Source organism: Rhinatrema bivittatum, chromosome 8, assembly GCF_901001135.1.
Source record: "Rhinatrema bivittatum chromosome 8, aRhiBiv1.1, whole genome shotgun sequence".
In the NCBI taxonomy this organism is placed as follows: domain Eukaryota; kingdom Metazoa; phylum Chordata; class Amphibia; order Gymnophiona; family Rhinatrematidae; genus Rhinatrema; species Rhinatrema bivittatum.
The window spans coordinates 172,181,284-172,202,033 of NC_042622.1; the positions used below are offsets into that span (position 1 = coordinate 172,181,284).

Here is a 20,750-nt window from a genome sequence, read left to right on the forward strand (position 1 = left end):
AAGGCCTCGTCCTCCCAGCCCTATCGGCATGCCTCGGCACATGCCTCGCCTCACCAAGGGGTATCCCTGACAGGAACCCAGACACCACGGACAACGTTGGGGATGCAGACTCATTGGACAACAGGGAAATCCCCCCCCAGGCCTGGAGCCATATCAGACCATGCTATGGTTTTTCCACAGAGATGAATTTCCAGTCCTGTCTTCCAGACCCTGAAGACTCTGGGAGTTCCCAGCACAGACCCTATGTCGGAATCAGAGAGGAATCCCACCCTGGTGTCTCTACGGAAAGCCTCTTGCTATTTCCCGATGCTGGAAGCTATCCAGGAGTTGATTGACCTGGAGTGGGATGCCCCGGAAGCCAGTTTTAAAGGAGGTTGGACCTTGGAGGCCTTGTACCCTCTGGAACTGGCGGCCAAAGAACACCTGCATTTCCCAAAAGTGGACGACCCTGGTCTGCACCATCTTGAAGCGAACAACCATCCAAGTAGAGGGAGGAGCGGCCTTGAAGGATTTTCATGATAAGCGGTTGGAGTCCATCCTTAAGCAAGCATTTGACGCGACAGCAATGACACTGCTAATCGCTTCCTGTTGTGCCCTGGTAGCTCGTTCATGTCTGCTTCTCTTGAGAGAGGCAGAAAGCTCAGAGGCGCATCCCAGAGAAGCGATGGAGCCTGCCGCAGCCTTCCTAGTGGATGCAAGCTCTGACTAATGCGTACCTCGGCCAGAAGATAGCTATGGCTGCGAAATTGGTCAGCGGACTTGCCTCTAAGGCAAACCTCACAAATGTGCCCTTTAAGCGATCCCTACTATTCGGAAGCAAATTGGAAAAGCTAGCCAGTAAGTGGGGTGAATCTCCAGTGCCTTGGCTACCAGAAGAGAAGAAAAAGAGGTCACAGCGCCCCTCGCCCATGAGGGGTCGGGCCAGGTGCTCCCAGCACTTCTGGCTCTACAGAAACTCATTGTTTCAGACTTCTCGGCCCTCGGGAAGGTTTCGGAGCCAACAACCAAAAAGAGGAACTGGTTCAGGCTCAGGTTCGACCCGAACTTCCCAATGAAGTTTGGCTGACCCATCCATGGGATGAGGAGATAGGGGGCCGACTATCCCTTTTCTATCAGAGGTGAGTCGAGATCACATCGGACAAATGGGTACTGGACATCATACGAGAAGGATACGCTCTAGAATTTCGCAGCATCCCTCGGGACATGTTTATGATCTCTCCTTGCCACTCCCAGCACAAATAACTAGCAGTTCCAAGTTAAGGTTCCTCAGTTTGAGGGCTATAATCCGGTACCTATACCCCAGGAAAATATGGGGCATTATTCCATCTATTTCATCGTATCCAAGAAGGAGGGTTCATTTCCACCCCATCCTGGATCTCAAGAGCATCAGTCATCATCTGTGGGTAATTCACTTCCGCATGAAAACTGTCTTCACTCCGTCATAATGAACGTACAACCAGGAGAGTTCTTAACATCCCTGGACCTCTCGGAGGCCTACCTTCATATTCCAGTCCCTCAAGACCACCAGTGTTTCCTACGCTTTGCGGTACTGGGCCGCCATTATCAGTTCCGAGTGTTGCGGTCGTAGCGGCGGCACTGAGTAAAGAAGGGATCCTGGTGCACCCTTACTTTACTTAGACGACTGGCTGATCCAGGCGAAGTCGTTGGAAGAGAGCCTTCAAGTGACCAGCAGGGTCAGGTCCCTGCTTCAGGAGCTCAGTTGGGTCATGAATATGGTCAAAGCAGTCTCAAGCCCTCCCAGTCCTTAAGATACCTAGGAGTCCGGTTTGACACCAAGCAGGACAAGGTCTTCCTCCCTCCTTCGAGGATAAGGAAACTGATGTTCCAAGTGCGTCGGTTGATGAACACAATGCGCCCCAGAGTGTGGAGCTATCTCCAGGTCCTTGGCCTGATGGCATCAACCCTGGGGGTAGAACTGTGGGGGAGGGCACACATGCGGCCACTCCAACGCACCCTGCAGTCACATTGGAACCCACTGTCTCAAGACTACTTGATTTGCCTCCACCTACCGATGGAAGTATGTTCTCTGCTCCAGTGGTGGCTACAGGAAGTGCATTTAAGCAAGGGTGTAAGCCTGTCCCCACTGAACTGGCTAGTCCTCACAACGGACGCAAGCCTTCGAGGGTGGGGAGCCCACTGTCGGGAATTGCCAATCTCATAACCAGTTATTTATTATTTATTTGTTGCTTATTTCCGCCTTACCTTTCTTCCTGGCTACTCTAGCCCCCAAGTTCAATGCCCCTGTTTTATGTAACTTTGCTTGATTCAGCCTTCTTGTTCTTGGTTACACTTGTTTTTCCCCCAAGTTCCATGTAAACCGGCCTGATGTGAATTTCTATTCGTGAAGTCCGGTATAGAAATATATATTAAATAAATAAATAAATAAATAAATAAACTCAGGGGCTGACATGTCTGCAAGTCAGCCTAAGGCTCCAGGGGCAAGCAGACTGCTTGATGTCGGACAACGCAACAACAGTAATTTACATAAACCACCAGGGAGGAACCAAAAGCCACCAAGTGTCTTTGGAGATAGACCCCCTTATGGAATGGGAGGAGTTAAATCTACAAGGGATCTCGGCCTCCCACATCGCGGGAGAAGACAACATCAGAGTAGACTTTCTCAGCAGGGAGAGTCTGGATCTAGGGGAATGGGCATTGTTGACCAGAGCCTTCCAGCTGCCAGTAGATCGCTGGGGCCTCCCATCCATCGACCTACTGGCAGATCTCATAATGCGAAGGTCCCCCGATTCTTCAGTCACAGAAGAGATTAGCGCTCCCAAGATTCTGGAATTCTTACAGGACAGCCAGAGCAAAGGACTGTCCCTCAACTCCTTGAAGGTTCAGGTGGCGGCTCTCTCCTGTTTCAGAGGCGAGGTGAATGGAGCCTGCCTGTCGACACATCCAGACTTGGCCCGTTTCCTAAAATACCTCCAACCACCCTTAAAGTGGCCAATCCCCCTATAGAACTTCAATCTAATATTGGACTTCTTAGCAGGGCCTTCCTTTCGGCCGCTGAGCAGTCTATCTCTATTCCTGTTAATGCTGAAGACTGTATTCTTGGTGGCGATATGCTCGGCTCGTCGCATCTCTGAACTACAGGCGCTGTCATGTCAGGAGCCATTCCTCCGGTTGACTCCAGGAACATTGCAGCTTCACACCATCCATTCTTGCCAAAGGTAGTCTCGGAGTTTCACCTGAACCAGTCCATTTCCTTACCGTCCCTAGATAGATGCAAAGACTCAGAAGACTACTGCCTCCTATGCCACTTAAACGTCAGAAGGCTGCTAGTGTGGTATCTAGAACGTACAGAACCAGTGCGCAAGATGGGACCGCTTGTTTGTTCTTCATGGTAGAAGGAAACAAGGTGAAACAGCTTTGAGAGCTACCATAGCTCACTGGATCAAGGAAGTGATCATGGGAGCTTAAGTAGAAGGGGTAAAGGCTTCCCTGCTTCTACATAAGCTCCTATGATCACTTCCTTGATCCAGCGAGCTATGGTAGCTCTCAAAGCTGCTTCACCTTGTTTCCTTCCACCATGAAGAACAAACCAGCGGTTAAAGCTTCAGGTTAAAACTCATTCCTCTAGGGCCTAGGCAGTATCCTGGGCGGAAGCTAAGCTGCTGTCTCCCGTCGACATCTGCTGAGCAGCGACATGGTCTTCCTTGCACACCTTCTCCGGGCTCTATTGCCTGGATGTCCAAGAACGAGAAGACTCAACCTTTGTAAGGGTGGTGCTAACCTTACCATGGGTAGCCTCCCTCCCCGTTCGGGAGTAGCTTTCGTACATCCCATTGGTCCTGAGTCCATCTGGCTACACACTAGGAAATGGAGAAATTACTTACTTGATAAATTTCATTTTCCTTAGTGTAGACAGATGGACTCAGCATCCCGCCCTTGGCTGCCCATGAACAGTGCCAAGGAATCGCACATGAATCTCGATCCCAAAGAGGTTATGGGTAAGCCATCACTCTCTATCCTTAGATTTGGGCATCTGTTATATTGCTGGGATTCAGCGCTTATGTTTGGATAAGTACAGTTATGGTTACCGTTTTAATCAAGTTATTAAATTGTATTCAACTTTTTTAATAGTATGTTCACAATGGCCTTTGAAGAGAATACTGAATGGCTGAGGTCCCTGCAGGGCTATATCTAGGGTGATATCAGCTTTGAAACCTGACTCTGTCTCCATCTGCTAGCAGGGGAGCACATAACCCATTGGTCCTGAGTCCATCTCTCTAGACTAAGGAAATCAAAATTATCAGGTAAGTAATTTCTCATTTTCCATCCAGGAAGAGGGTTTTTTCTGCCACTGTTTGTATTTTGCTAGCATAGAACAATTTTTTAGCATGGTCAATTTCTTTATTATATTTGTGTAAATGAGAGAAATAATCATTTTTCCATCCAGGAAGAGGGTTTTTCTGCCACTGTCTTTCAAGGCGTTTGAGTTTCAGGCTACGCAGATGTGGAGAGAACCAGGGGGCACTAGACCTAGAGGAAACGTTACAAAGCTTTTTAGGGGCTATAGAGTCTAAAGAGCTAGAAATAGTGATTCAGTTCTTCGACTAGAAGATCTTGGTCGGTATCAGTATTGGTATTGTATAAAAAAACATCTATAGGAAATACAGATCATATAAACCAGAGGATAATTATAATAACCACATAATACAAAGAGATCATTGTGCAATATATTAAAATACATAATACCCATATTTGCCTTCCATATTTTCCCCAATCCCACATCCCTCCCCATCCAAGCTTATCCTGCCCTCCCTGAAAACTCACTACCCCACATACAAGAGGGATACCAAATCCAACCAGATAATTAGACTATACCATATGGTAAATCTACCTCTTTACTCATTTTGCACTACATTTTTCCAATTAACATAAGATTGCCACTGCAGTTCAAATTTACCCAATTGCTTCCTTTTCATTGTAGTTAGTTTACTCATATAGGGGTAGATTTTAAAAAAGCGCGCCTTCGCGTACTTTTGTTGGCGCATCAGGCACAAACAAAGTACGCTGGATTTTAGTAGATACGTGCGTAGCCGCGCGTATCTGAAAAATCCTGGATTGGCGCGCGCAAGGCTGCCGATTTCGTGTAGCCGGTGCGCGCCGAGCCGCGCAGCCTGCCACCGTTCCCTCCAAGGCCGCTCCGAAATCGGAGCGGCCTCGGAGGGAACTCGCTTTCGCCCTCCCCTCACCTTCCCCTCCCTTCCTCTATCTAACCCACCCCCCGGCCCTATCTAAACCCCCCCTACCTTTGTCGGGGGATTTACGCTTCCCGGAGGGAGAAGTAAATCCCCGCGCGCCAGCGGGCCACTAGCGCGCCGAGACGCGACCTAGGGGCAGTTCCGGAGGGTGCGGCCTCGCCCCCGGACTGCCCCGGGCCGAAACCACGCCCCCAGGCCTGCCCCCAAAACGCCACTCCGATCAGCTCCGCCCCCCGACACGCCCCCCTCGAAAAACCCCGGGACTTACGCAAGTCCCGGGGCTCTGTGCGCGCCGGTAGGCCTATGGAACATAGGCGCACCTGCGCGCAAGGCCCTGCTCGCGTAAATCCGGGCGGATTTACGCAAGCAGGGCTTTTAAAATCCGCCCCATAATAAACACTATCTAGTCGTTGACACACTACTTTTAAAGAGGATAGTACGAGTTCTTTCCAATGACATGCCACTTCCCATCTAGCAGCTAATATAATTTGTTTAGCTACAGATACTTCATAAATGTCACCCTCAGTAGTGGATACACTCAAGAGGAAGAATACCAGGTTTTTTGAAATTCTTTTCCTCAATATATCATACATGAGTCACTCAACCAGTTCCCAAAATTTCTCCTAACACATGTTAAAAAAAATGTCCCGTTTACCACGTCCTCTCCAACATTTATCTTCCAAAGATGAGTATAACTTACGCAGCCTCACCGGAGACACAGCAGTTTATAGCCATTCTCGACAATGTTAGCCGATAGAGAAGTCTCTTTTACCAGCATAAAACATGAACCCCCACTCTGTACTTCCCAGATCAGTTCCTAAGTCTCTCTCCCACGCCACACACATGTGAAGGCTTAAATGAAAATTCCCATTTAGCAAAGCATAAAGTTTAGATATGCCCCAAGTTATTCTATGCGCCTATCCACAGTATCCTTCAACAACGATTTCTCTTTCCGTAACGCTGCTATCGCCTCCTTAGATTGCAGCCAATGGTCCACCTGCAAATAAAAATAATAATCTGTACTAGGAATATCAAAAGACCTCCTTAAAATCCATAATTCAGTAACCATCCCAAACTTGCTGAAGTCTCCTACACCCCTGTTCTCTCTACCTTGTAGCCACTGTCGAAGTATAACCTGGAATGGAATCCATATTGTATTGAAGTGATGTACTGTGAAAATACTTCTTATCTCCTACCAAATGTCTCTTTCATCGATCCCACAATTCAAGGGTTAGGGCTATAATCAAAGACACCACCCTAGCAACATTCTTGCCTTCTTTGGAACCCACACCATAACATCACGTTGTATGTTATTTAACATTGCCCTTTCTTGTTGCAACCGTCGGTCTACAACGGCTTCGCCCCACCTACCTTACTCTTCTTGCGGCTCCTCCCGCTCACCTCTGACTACTGGCTGCCGCGGCGTCTGTCTGCCGACTTCTCCGACGTCCCCGGACCGGTTTTGGTGCTGCTTCCTGCCATGCTCCTCCAAGGTACCATAGGATGAGCGCGTTCACGCCGCCCTCATCTTTATTTCCTCATTGGCGCGAACCTCAGGGGCGTCCCCCTGAGATGACGCCACGCTGCCCGGATATTTAAGCCTACCTCTTTTGCTAGCTAATCGAGTTAGCAGCAACTCGGATTATTACGGATGGGATTCGCTCTCCATACCGAAGCTACTCTGCCACTCCAGCATTTTCTGGAACTCTTACTGCTAATGGGGTACCTGCTCCTTGGGGGCCTCTTCTGCTTCTTTCAGGTGCTATTAGGAAACCGGTACTTGCTCCTCGAGGGCCCATGTTCCCTGAGTCGCTGCCTGCATCTACAACCCTTTCTACTTGGAAGACTTCACTAACAGTTTCCATCTGTGAGTACAACTACCATCTATTCCACAGTACTGCTTCCCTGGAACCAGGTACTCGCTCCTCGAGGGCCTGCCCTCTGTTCCAGTGCCAGAACTCTCGTCTAGTGGAACCGCTGTGTGAATGCAATACCACTGAGTCTCCCTGCTCTAAGGGATCAGGTACTCGCTCCTCGAGGGCCTGCTCTCCCTGTCTCAGAGCTTCACCTATTCTACCTGGGACTCTGTATATTTCTCACTGTGTAATCATAACTCTCAGTCTCTTTCCACTACAGCACAGCCAAGCAGAGGATTCACTGTTCCCGCGTCCTGTGGGATACTTGCCCAGCCGGGCTCAACATCTACTACTCACTACTACCACCTCTGGTGGTTTCCAAAACTGTTTAAATAAAGATTCAATCTGTGTTTGTGCGTCCAGAGTCTAGCCTGACACCGTGGTCCCTCACGGGACTGCTGCCCATGGGCGTGGTCAGCTGCCACAGTGTCCAAGGATCCACCCAAACACCAATAACCATAACATTTCTATATTAATCGATCGTTTAAAACCTTCCCCTTTGTGCCATTCTTCTACCGTTTTGAGTTGAGCCACCACATAGTACCATTGTAGTCATGGCACTCCCAGCCCTCCTCTATCCTTGGACATATACAGTACATATAATAGTTTACAGTGCCATAAAGCCATACATCCCTCAGATATGAAGACCGGTAAGATTTGAAATAAATAAGAGACCCTGGGGAGGACATTCATTTTTATGATGGCAATCCTGCCCAGCCATGAGAAATTTCCCCTCTCTCATCTTATCAAATCCATCTCTACATTTTTCCATTTATCCCTGTAATTTAAATCAAAAGGATCTTTCAATTTGGCGCTAATCTTTACTCCCAAATATTTCACCCCTTTAACTAATTTGAATGTAAACTTAGATTTAATACAAGTTTCCTCTTCCTCTGAGAGAGAGAGAGAGATTCAGAAGTTCAGACTTGTCTGCATTCATTTTATACCCTGATAACATACCAAATTGCTGCAGCCCCAACATCAAAGATGGTAAAGACTGCTCAGGCTCTGTCAAAGTAACATCATCCATGAACATGGTTAACTTGTACACTTCTGCCTCCATCCTAATGCCCTGTATTGCCTCCATATTCCTTATTCTTTTGGGATACCCCCTTTGCAAAAAGAAGTTGGGGAATATTCGCCTTTTACTTTAATACAGGCACTCGTTTTGCTGTATAGTTTTTTAACCCAAGTAAGAAAATTCCCTCCCAGGCCTAATTTTTCTAGAATCATAAACAGGTACTCCCAGTGAACCATATCGAAGACTTTTTAAGCATCGATGGTCAACAAAATAGCTGGACACTGCTGCTGTTGAGCCCACCAAACCAGATTTATCACTCTGCGAACTTTGTCAGACGCTAATCTTCCTGGGATAAACCCCATCCAGTCTTGAACAATCGACCCCAATCTCCTAGTAAAGAATTAAACATAGCTGCCAGCGGAGCTGCCACTATTGATGACATTGATTTATAAAAATCCATCTGTACCAAGCGATTTCCCTTTTTAGATCCTTAATCACTTGCTGCACTGCCTCCACTGATATCTCTTTAATCAGCTTCATATATTGAACCTCCGTAGTACAGGAAAGAATAACCCCATCCAAATAACTTGCTATATCCTCCAATTTGACATCTTTCTGCCTGTATACAGCTCCTGAAAAAATTGGGAAAAGCACCCACTAATACCCTCATTCTCAAAGTTCATCTTCCCAATCCTGTCCTTAATTTTCAAAATCTGATTTTGAAAGTTACAATCTTTCAATTTCCTAGCTAACATACGGCCAGCCCTATTACCTCCTTCAAAATACTCTTGCTTAACTCTGTCCAATTGAAAAAGTATGTCTCCCATATTTAGATCTCTCAGTTCAGCTCTTAGAGACTCCAACTTTGAGCCTACAAAACTAGATACCCTCTGCTTGTGTGCAACTTCCAACTTGCCTATTTCCCACATTAACCTCAAGTAATTGTGCTCCTTCTGTTTCTTCATCTGAGTTGCTCTTGCAGTTAGCGTTCCCCTAGCCACAGCTTTTAGACAGTCCCATAGGGTCACTTCTGAGACCTCTCCAGTATCATTGACCCTCAAATACTCCTCTAGTTCTAATTGTAGCTGCTTGCAATATTCTGAGTCTTCTAGCAGGCTTTCATTAAGCTTCCAGAACTGTCTCCCCAGTACTCCCACCAAACCCTTTACAGTCACCCATATTGGTGCATGATCCGACCATGACCTCAAACTTATGTCTGTCTTCCTCACTTTAGATATCAAAGCTTTATCCATCAAGAAATAGTCTATTCTAGAATAATCCTTGTGTGACTTAGAGTAGAAGGTGTAATTGCGCTCCGTAGGAATAATCAATAGTCAAACAATCAATCAACCCCCAGTCCCCCATCATGGTCTTTAAACATTTTCTATGTGAGCTTGTGGGAAGTTGGTGCCCTCCACTATTGTCTAAATATGGATAACAAGTTAAATTAAAGTCTCCCCAATAATGAGATAACCCTTAGCCCAATAAGAAAAGATCTTTGATAGGCTCTCCAGGAAAGACCCTTGTTGAACAATTGGGGCACATACATTTACTAATGTATACAATCTTTATGCATCCTAAATTTAACTATATATAACGTCCCTCTGTAACTCTGACTGTGGATATAACATCACTACTATATTTTTTGAAAATAAAACATCTACCCCAGCATATTTAGTTTTCACTGTGGCAGACGCAAAAAACTGCTGTGGAACTTGCTGCATTGCCAAAAGGCATTCATATTTTTTCCTCAGATGTGTTTCTTGACATAGCACTATGTCAGCCTTTATGTGCACCACATCTTTCAATAAAACCTTCCTCTTTCCAACAGGGTTCAACCCCTTTACATTCCAAGAAACAATCTTTATTGATCCCATTGTCAAAATAATATTAAAATCTGTTCCCTCTCCACATATCCATAATGAAATGGAAGAGAGCGTGTGGGTGTTTCTATCATATCCATACTTCCCTCCGCAGTCACACTTCCCCTCTCTTTCATCTCCCCTACCCTCCCTCCTAACTTCCCACCCTTCTCTATCCCACCCCTGCCAACCGACCACCTCCTTGAGGAATGTTGCCACTCATACCAATTACCCCACCCATTCATGCTCCCTTTCCTGATTTCATTTGCATATTTCCCCAATACAATCCCCTAAAACATTAATTATTAGGCTAACTATATGCAAATGTAAAAATAGCAAACCGTGTTGTAAAATAAAGAACTGTGTACAATGGGCCTAAACCTTGCACCAGTCTTCTAAGCTTCAGAGACTCTCCTATAAGCTTAGCAGCACAACCATCATTTCTATTGTCCTGGATCATGGCACTGTGTCCTTAGATGAAGCGGAGCCTCCCGAGTTCCTGTGAAGTTTCTTCCACCCGACTGAATCCTCTGCCATAAGATGGTGAGGTACTTCCCAATCCTGCCTCCACTTGGCTCAAAAGTCCCACTGCCTGAAGAATCTTACCTGCTTCATCAACTCTTTTTACTCGCGAAGACACACCAGGTATGGAAAATTGTAATCTAAAAAGGAACAGCCATCTGTATCTGTGATTGTTCCTTCTCAAAACTTACAGGATTTCTTTAAATTCCCTTCGATTTCTAAAGGTCACTTGAGAAAGATCTTGATGTATCTCCGTCTTATTGCCTTGCCACTGAAAGACCTTCAGCTTTATCAGAAGGCATTTGATATTTTCAGAAGGCATTTGACAAAGTTCCTCATGAGAGGCTTCTAGGAAAAGTAAAAAGTCATGGGATAGGTGGCGATGTCCTTTCGTGGATTACAAACTGGCTAAAAGACATGAAACAGAGAGTAGGATTAAATGGACAATTTTCTCAGTGGAAGGGAGTGGGCAGTGGAGTGCCTCAGGGATCTGTTTTGGGACCCTTACTTTTCAATATATTATAAATGATCTGGAAAGAAATACGACGAGTGCGGTATTCAAATTTGCAGATGATACAAAACTGTTCAGAGTAGTTAAATCACAAGCAGATTGTGATAAATTGCAGGAAGACCTTGTGAGAATTGGGCATCCAAATGGCAGATGAAATTTAATGTGGATAAGTGCAAGGTGATGCATATAGGGAAAAATAACCCATGCTATAGTTCCATATTAGGTGCTACTACCCAAGAAAGAGATCTAGGCGTCATAGTGGATAACACATTGAAATTGTCGGTTCAGTGTGCTGCGGCAGTCAAAAAAGCAAACAGAATGTTGGGAATTATTAGAAAGGGAATGGTGAATAAAACGGAAAATGTCATAATGCCTCTGTATCGCTCCATGGTGAGACCGCGCCTTGAATACTGTATACAATTCTGGTCGCCGCATCTCAAAAAAAGATGTAATTGCGATGGAGAAGGTACAGAGAAGGGCGACCAAAAAGATAAGGGGAATGGAACAGCTCCCCTATGAGGAAAAACTAAAGAGGTTAGGACTTTTCAGCTTGGAGAAGAGACGGCTGGGGGGTGGATATGATAGAGGTGTTTAAAATCATGAGAGGTCTGTGAATCAGTTATTTACTCTTTCAGATAATAGAAAGACTAGGGGGCACTCCATGAAGTTAGCATGGGGCACATTTAAAACTAATCGGAGAAAGTTCTTTTTCACTCAACGCACAATTAAACTCTGGAATTTGTTACCAGAGGATGTGGTTAGTGCAGTTAGTTTAGCTGTGTTTAAAAAAGGATTGGATAAGTTCTTGGAGGAGAAGTCCATTACCTGCTATTAATTAAGTTGACTTAGAAAATAGCCACTGCTATTACTAGCAACAGTAACATGGAATAGACTTAGTAAGGAAAACGAAATTATCAGGTAAGTAATTTCTCCATTGTCTTGTTGGGCAACTTCTCCTTCTAGCTTGTTGAAGAAAGGGAGTTTGCTTAGAAATTTATGGTTGTTTCTGTCATCTTGGCTTGGGTACAGGTCAATACTGAGGGACTGCAGGTGGCACACTGGGTTATGTACAGTGTCAGTGAAACTTTATCAGGTAGAAACCAGTTTCCCTAACAAAAACACAGGTAAATACTGCTGAGCTAAGCAAAAATAGTCTTAAATGGTAAATTAAGAACATTGCACCTAAAGATTATGTAACGTAAGAAAATCTTAAGGGCAAACTTCCCTTTCCAATGGCTGCCAGGTTGTAAAGATTTGCTCCTGCCGCAGCAGCGTCAAAGCAAACCTAGCTTCTCCTGGTGTGGTGGTGCTGCTGCAGCTCACCCTCTCCCTTTCCCATCACAAGCCTTAGTGATGAGCATCTTCATATTCTAGGCATTTAACACTTTGGGTCTCTCTCCTTGGGTAACTTGATTTTATCGTCTTGCAGAACAGATCTTGCAAAGATCATGCGCACGAGAGCCAAAGAGATTGAAGTGAAGTTACTTTTATTCGCCATCCAGAGAACAACCAATTTTGAAGGACTTCTGGCTAAGCGCTTCTCTGGTAGCACCCTGACCGACAGTGTTGTGGTAAATACAACAGATGCATGGAAAAGAAACATAGTATGCACTTTTCTTTCTCTCTCTCTCTCTCTCTGCATTTTCTCTCCAAATGCTTTCTGTGCACCATGCAGTCTACTTACAGAAAATAACCTGTGCGAACTGTTCTTGGATCATTGAGCAGGAAGGGAATGGGAAGCACTGGCATAATGTTTCTTGGGTCTTTTGGTATATTATTCTACTTTAAAGATGTTTGTTTCTCCCCAAAGAAGCTACAGTTCGAGAGGACTGTGCGCTTCGCTCCCATGTTTTTTACATTAAAAAGATAACACCCCACCCTCTTTTCTAAAGTCAGTTTTGAGGCATTAGGGGGAAACCTGCTTTTTATTAAGTGGATAAAAAAGGTATTTCAGCCCAGTCCAAGCAGAACTGCATCTCAAAATCTGAAACAGACGGAAACCGTATATATGAATTAAACGTGGCAATTGTGTCGTTGGATGGAATATCTGAAAGCCGCATTTGCTCCATGGCACAGATATTATTGTAAACACTTCTGTAGTGGCTTTGCAGAAGTATGAGAGTTATGTCCTGAAAGTAGCACGACTCACCAGTAATCAAGCCTGGGCTGGCAGCCAGTCCCATCTTTAGACCGACTAACCTGCTTTTCTGCTTCTTGTTTTGCGATCGGACCTTACAGGGCTTATGTTCAGGGAGTCTCTCTAACATCTTGATTAAAGATGTTAAAGAAAGAACTCTTCTGATTTTCTTTCCACTCTATCTGCCCAATAAGCATGAGAAAGCATCTCCAATACCATAAGAGACGACATAATCTGTCCATATTAACTTATAAGCGAGTGTCAAATGGGAAAAAGTGATGTAATACAGAAATGGACATCAAGAAATCTAGTATTTCTTCTGAAAACACTGGGGTATACAATGCTGCTCTTTACTGGACATAAATCAAGCTGTTTTACTTGTAAATGCGCAGGATAGCAGTCTTAAGAGTAGGGCCCCCTGGGGAGTATTATTGTATCGGCAAGATGATGAACACAGAGGAATAAACAGATGGACCTCATGAGCAGATTTTTAAGGGTAACACATATGGGGCACTGTGAGAAAACTTTTTTGCAGCCAGGGCTCTGAATGAATATATCGCGAGTCGGTGTCAGGGCAGAAATGAGCCAGATTGAAAGGAGATGGGGTAATATTATGTTAAGAGACACATTCACAGCTCCACACCTGCCAGCTGTGACCATGGACCAAAGAGAAGCCAGCGTGTGCAAAAGAGATCTTATGAATGAAACCAAATGAAAACTGGAGATGGGGGGGGGGTTTTATTATTATTTTTTTAGAAGGCACATAGCTGCCACAAGAAAAAATAGAACAAACTCCTGAATAAATATTTCCAGTTTACATTGAAGTTGAAATAAGCACATCATGAGGCCAATTGTGTGTACCAGAAATCAATTGATCCCTTTGCAAAAGCAGCTGTGCAGTTGTAGGAAATCCATCCTTTTAAGGCTGATTCTGCAGCTGGATCTAGGTGCAGACTTACCTTTTCGCTTTTTTTCCCCTGTTGTAGCATTTTCCTTTGAGTTTGATTCAGACCAGTCTGCCCACACAGGATGTTTTTTGAGTTCATAAACCCCACCCAGCTGGGGGTGTCATGCACAGCCCAAGATTTCTGTCGGGATCAGGAGCTGAGTGAGCGTGCATCATTCTTCCCCATTTTATCAGAATTTGTAGTTAGTTAATTGGCTTATTCAGGTGACATCACAGTCCCAGTCCTGTCTGTTCACTATGCAGCAGCAGATCATCTCACATTGGCCCATCTGTGGAGTTGAAAGCCAGGGGCTGCTGTCGGCTTTTCAGACCTTAAATGATAGCTGTGTGAGTAAAGTATAGGGAAGTGGGGAATTACACAGTTCCCGCCTGTAATTCTGCAATGGGCAGAGCATCACATTAGTGTAATAAGAAGGTAGGCAGGGAGGTTCTCTCCCCCAACCATGTATCTGTCCATTCCTTCTCTTTCAGGGGCTTTTGGGCTTACAATGAAGTCGCCTTTGTCTGGGCTGTGTAACCTTGCAGTGTAAATGCCATTCCCTCAGAAGAGATGTTTCTGAGGGAGGATTTTATTTGGGTGGTGTTCATTCTGGTTGTCGTCTTTCTCCAGTCCTGACTCCCTACCAACTCCTGAAATGCTCCTGCCCAGTGTTTCTGAAGGCGCAGCATATTTTCATTTTCTCTTTATTTCCCCGTTGTCGTCGTCCTCACCTCGCAAGTTAACAGACTGAGATACAGCGACCTTTGCCAACCCTTCTAGGGATTAGAATTGCTATCCTGACGATCTCTGGAGAGCTGCCCAGAAACAGGAAGCACATCTCCAGTCTACTTCCACGTGTGCAGAAGATCTGATCCTTCGGGGTCTCCCTGGCTGCATCTTGCAGTAAAACTCCCCAGGAGGATGCAGCAAGGAGAGGGGTGCATTTCCCATCCATCAGTCCTGACGTGTTATCAGAGGGGGAAAAGCAATGTTAGTGACCTTCTTTCCTCCTCTGTTTCTCTGATACAGAAAAAACCCGAGCCGCCACCTCCCTCCACAAACCCCTTTCTGGAGGATGAGAGTGGGATGGAGGACTCTGCTCAGGATAAAGAAGGAGACCTGGACAGAGTAAGTCCTAAATGCAACCCTGTGCACCCTCAAAAGGGCAAATAACTTTGTATCCCGTGTTCTTTTCCTCTGAAATTCCGAGAGATTCTTCTAGGTGGTGTGCCCTGACTTCTGTCTGATCCCTCTGGGTTTATCAGGGATCTGCTATAATAGCATGAGCCTCCTTGATGGGTTCAGCAGGGGCAGGAGCGCACACTAAGCCTCAAGTGCTTACTACAAAAGAGTTTCCCGTTTATTTTTACTTAGCAGCCTGCTCTCCTGCTTGGTGCTTTCAGCCCAGTCGGAGCCTTCCTCAGGAGGACTGGCACCGGGTGCCTTCATTTGGCAGGGGAGAGACGCTTCTCTGTTTTTAATCCCTCTCCTTTCTAGCTCAGCCATGGCAGCAGCAGCAGGTCCTCTGGCCCAGGGATGCTCTTAAACCAGCCACTTAGCCCACAGATTGTACCAGCTGTGATGCACACATGGATTTCTGTAAGATATTTAAAGCAACTCCGTGTTGAGGTGACAGTCTTAACTAACAATACTGGAGGGGGGAGTGTGAGATCTATGAAAAGAAATGAAATCCAAAACAAAATTCCTGTCAAAAAGATACCATTCTGGTGATCAGAGCCACTAGATTGTATCTGTTTTCTTTGGCCTGTAATAAAAGGAAGTGTGGCCAGCTGCAGACCCTCCTGGCTGTGACAATGGTAACCTTTTATTATTCCATTAAAATCCAGGAGGAAATATCTTAACCATCTGCAGTTCTTGGACAGGAATCACACTCCGCATTGCAGCCTTAGTGCTACTGTTAAAAGATTTAGTATTGTTCCTTGAAGCAAGGTAGCAACCGCCAGGGGAATCCAGATGACGCAGAAAGAGAAGTGAGGGGAATACCATCCATCAAATCCAGAACAGACTGGCAGCTGTTTCCCACTGGTCAACTCTAAGCATCATTAGTGCAGGTTGTGAGCAGGTCGCTGCCCTTCCCTCTGTGACTCCCACTGCCTGCTGGGGAAGCACACGTGAATATGTCTATTTATTAACTTAAAAGTCTATGTAAACCAACCAAAAGAGAGTCTTGGGAATTCTGGGCAGGAGCTGTGTCAGAGGCTAATCACAGGGCATATGGGGAGCATCATAATTGCATTACTAAAAAAAATGTAAAAATCGTGACTTATTTATCCTGATGGTTCCATCAAGTCATCCAGGGTATAAAGTTGGAGGCTTGCTGGAAGGGGAAGGCTTCTGAGACTGGCATGGCAGTCAGGGGGTGCTGGTGCCCCTCCCATGGAGAAGTAAACATTCATTTTTTTAAAAGGGTAGTGTTGAAAATAATTGTAATTTTATTGGCTAATGGTCGATGCAGATTGTGAGTGCAATATGCATCATTCACAGCTGCGCACACCTGTTCTGGCCCTAGTCTGAGCTTAGCTAGTATGTAGCGTATCTTTAGAGCCATGACCTGGCAATGCTTTGTGGGCTCTGCAGAATGACATAAACAGGACCGACTAATCTAAAAAAAATCATCTGACTGCAAAAATCTTTTCCTTTTAAAGCCCAAGAAACCAAAAGCTCCAGACAACCCTTTCCATGGCCTCATCTCCAAATGCTTCGAGCCTCATCTCTACGTGTACATTGAGTCCCAGGACAGGTGAGTAACAAGTAACAGCCACATGGCAGGGCTGGGAATGATAAAGCCCATGAGGTATAAAACCTGTCATTAACTCCAGCAGCAGAGAGAGAGAAAAAACTGTCAAGGGCTTTCCCTGGTGTATCTTGGCACAATTTAATGTCATATTTTTAGAAATCTTGCCCCGCCTTGTTCTTCGCTTCTGTACAAAGAAACCCGGTCAGCATTAGTTTTATAGCTGTGGGTGGTCCCAGGCTCAGAGTAAAGTTTAATTAGCACAAAGTGTTTGCTTTAGTGTGCACTTCCCCTGCTTAACATCTGAATAGGAGGTTATGGACATGGACAGTTACTGAAGGCAGAGAGGCTGATTATTGTTCCCATTTCTCAAAGTCAAAACCACTGCTTTGTATTTATTTTAAAATTGTTTCAAGGTTAGTCCTAATTTGTGAGAGCTATTTACACAGGGTTGTTCTTTGGTTTATGTTGGATTTGATATCAGTCAGGCAGCCTGGCCAGTTGTTTTACTGGCACCTCAGGAAGTGGTTAGCCATATGCCCCTGCTCTGAATTAGGAAGCAGTTACAGCGGATGCTAGGAAAGAGTCGCTGTCTGCTCCAGGCTGTGAGTTGACAGTGCTTATACTCAAAAGGTATCAGAAACACCAAAATGAACAGAAACAGATAGCTTGTGTGGTACATTTCATCAGAGCAATGTATGAGGATTATTGCTTCATTAAAAGGTATCACATGATTTTACTGATCACCGAAAGACATGACCCTTGAGATCACCTGCCAGCCTCTGACAGATTCATATTTGTAGGTGCTTGCTAATTTTACTGTTAAAAATCCATGTATACATTTCTAACAGGTTTGCCCAATTTTATGTGGAATTGTATTTGGGGGACACGACCATTGGTGAAGAAGAAATAATTAGGGATGTGAATCGTTTTTTGACGATTTAAAATATCGTCCGATATATTTTAAATCGTCAAAAATCGTTAGGGCCACGATACAATACCAATTCCCCCGATTTATCGTCAAAAAATCGTAAATCGGGGGAAGGGGGAGGGCAGGAAAACCGGCACACTAAAACACCCTAAAACCCACCCCCGACCCTTTAAATTAAATCCCCCCCCCTCCCGAACACCCCCCCCAAATGCATTAAATTACCTGGGAGTCCTCCGTAGCGGCGGTCCGTGGCTAAATCGGGGGAAGGGGGAGAGCACGAAAACCGGCACACTAGATCGTGAGGTCTTCAGCCGGCGCCATTTTTCAAAATGGCCGCCGCAAAATGGCGGCGGCCATAGACGAAAACGATTCGACGCAAGAGGTCGTTCCGGACCCCCGCTGGACTTTTGGCAAGTCTTGTGGGGGTCAGGAGGCCCCCCCAAGCTGGCCAAAAGTTCCTGGGGGTCCAGCGGGGGTCAAGGAGCGATTTCCTGCCGCGAATCGTTTTCCGTACGGAAAATGGCGCCGGCAGATCGACTGCAGGAGGTCGTTCAGCGAGGTCCGGAAATCTCGCGAGGGTTCCGGACCTCGCTGAATGACCTCCTGCAGTCGATCTCCTGCCGGCGCCATTTTCCGTACGGAAAACGATTCGCGGCAGGAAATCGCTCCTTGACCCCCGCTGGACCCCCAGGAACTTTTGGCCAGCTTGGGGGGGCCTCCTGACCCCCACAAGACTTGCCAAAAGTCCAGCGGGGGTCCGGAACGACCTCTTGCGTCGAATTGTTTTCGTCTATGGCCGCCGCCATTTTGCGGCGGCCATTTTGAAAAATGGCGCCGGCTGAAGACCTCACGATCTAGTGTGCCGGTTTTCGTGCTCTCCCCCTTCCCCCGATTTAGCCACGGACCGCCGCTACGGAGGACTCCCAGGTAATTTAATGCATTTGGGGGGGGGGGATTTAATTTAAAGGGTCGGGGGTGGGTTTTTAGGGGGTTTTAGTGTGCCGGCTCACGATTTTAACGATTATGACGATACTTTACACACACAAACGGCAACAATACGATTCCCTCCCCCTCCCAGCCGAAATCGATCGTTAAGACGATCGAGGACACGATTCACATCTCTAGAAATAATAGCCTGTCTTCAAGATGTGTGTCTCCCTTGTTTGTCTGAGGGGGCCAGGGCGAATCTGAATGCTCCAGTTTGGGAGGAGGAGGTCTTAGCTGCAATAATGGAGTTGAAAGTGGGGAAAGCTCCAGGGCTTGACGGGTACACGGCCCGTTTTTACACATCTTGCAAACGAGCTCTGGTAAGACCCCTCACGGCCATGCATGAGGGGGGCCAGCTCCCGCAGGGTTCACATGTGGCTGGGATTACTGTGTGCGGATTCTAGAGACCCACATCTGATTAACCTTGATTTAAAGTTCCTTTCTAAGGTATGGTCACGAAGGCTCAGTAGGGTGGCTCTGCTGCTTATATATGGGGATCAATCTGCTTTTATTCCGAGTAGGCTAGGGGCTGGCAATGTGTGTAGGGTCCTTAATATGATATGGTGGGTCCGGAGAGAACAGCTGTGTTGCTGGCAGTGGATGCTGAGAAAGCGTTCAGTAGGGTACATTGGCCCTATCTGTTTCAAGTTCTCCATAGGCTGGATTTAGGGGTCTCATTTTTGTCCTGGGTAAAAGCACTTTATTATCATCCCAAATCTGAGTATAAGGGTGAATGGCAGGTACTCTGACCTTTTTTTTTTTTTTTTTTGGAAGTGGAACGAAGCACCAGGCAAGGATGCCCACTTTCTCCCTTATTGTTTGCCCTATCACTCAAACCCTTTGCATCTAGAACGAGGTCCCTTGATAAGGTGGAGGGCATCTCTGTTGGGACACATTCTTACAAGATGTCTGTATTTGCCGATGACTTTGCTATTAACTGTCTCAAACCCTGAGGTGTCCTTACATGCACTTCTGGATGAAGTGCGGAAATATGGAAGGGTTTCAAAGTAAACGAGGACAAGTCGGAACTTTTGAATTTAACTCTGGGAGACGATACTGTTGGTGCAACCTGAAGCAAACTCTTTCATCCAAATGGGCGGCCGGGAGTGTTAAATACTTAGGTGTGAGGTTAAGGGCAGATTTTGGGAATTTGTATGCCCTCAATTCTGACTCTTTGTGGAGGAGTATTCTTACCAACCTGGATAAATGGGAGCAATTACAACTTCCTTGGCTAGGAAGGATTCATACTATAAAGATGAATGTTCTTCCAAGATTCTGCTTTCTTTTCCAGACACTCCCAATAGCTGTCCCACCCGGACTCCTTAAGGGTTGGCAACAGAAGCTCTTCCACTTCATCTGGAGGCATAGGCCGCCTAGGGTGGTGAGAGCTGTGCTTTACCAGACCACTCGTCAGGGGGGCTTGGGAGTCCCTAATCTTGCCCTGTATGATGCAGCCTCCCACTTACATGTTATATTTGAGTGGCATCCTCTGTCCCAATGCAAATTGTGGGATAAGATGGAGCAGGACCTAGTGGGATTGCATTCCTTGGAACATTTGGTATGGTCCTACGACAGCACATCTGCACTCTTGCAAAGGGCTTCTCCCTTCACACAGCTCAGGTGTTCTGTTTGGGAGACGTATAGGAATAAATTAGTGGGGGACTGTTTACTGTGGTCTCGCTCTTCTTTTCTTCTTAATAGCTTGTTTCTCCCTGGTTTGGAGAAATCAGCTATTCATTTTTGGTGCCGGGTGGGGATTGTTAGCTTGGACCAAGTCTGGGATGGGAGCTCCGTTTACTCTTTTGAGGCAGTTTCTCAGAAACACCATTGACAGAGCGGGACAGATTCCTGTTTTTGCAGCTGTCCTCCTTTGTTCATTCTCAACGAGTTCTGCGGAGACCTAAATCACATTTTGAAGAGTTTTGTT

The 20,750-nt window shown here is 45.9% G+C and overlaps 1 protein-coding gene across 3 annotated transcripts in view; it reads left to right on the forward strand.

Annotated features, from left to right (window-relative positions):
- VPS53 (VPS53 subunit of GARP complex) overlaps positions 1 to 20,750 on the forward strand; it is a 165,342-nt gene that overhangs the window by 90,950 nt on the left and 53,642 nt on the right. The window contains exons 11-13 of one of the 3 annotated variants that reach the window (XM_029611418.1): positions 12,496 to 12,670; positions 15,180 to 15,278; positions 16,817 to 16,911. In XM_029611418.1, the coding sequence (XP_029467278.1) occupies positions 12,496 to 12,670; positions 15,180 to 15,278; positions 16,817 to 16,911 (369 nt within the window). The remainder of the gene's footprint in view (positions 1 to 12,495; positions 12,671 to 15,179; positions 15,279 to 16,816; positions 16,912 to 20,750) is intronic. The other 2 variants (XM_029611419.1, XM_029611420.1) reach the window with 2 other exon arrangements.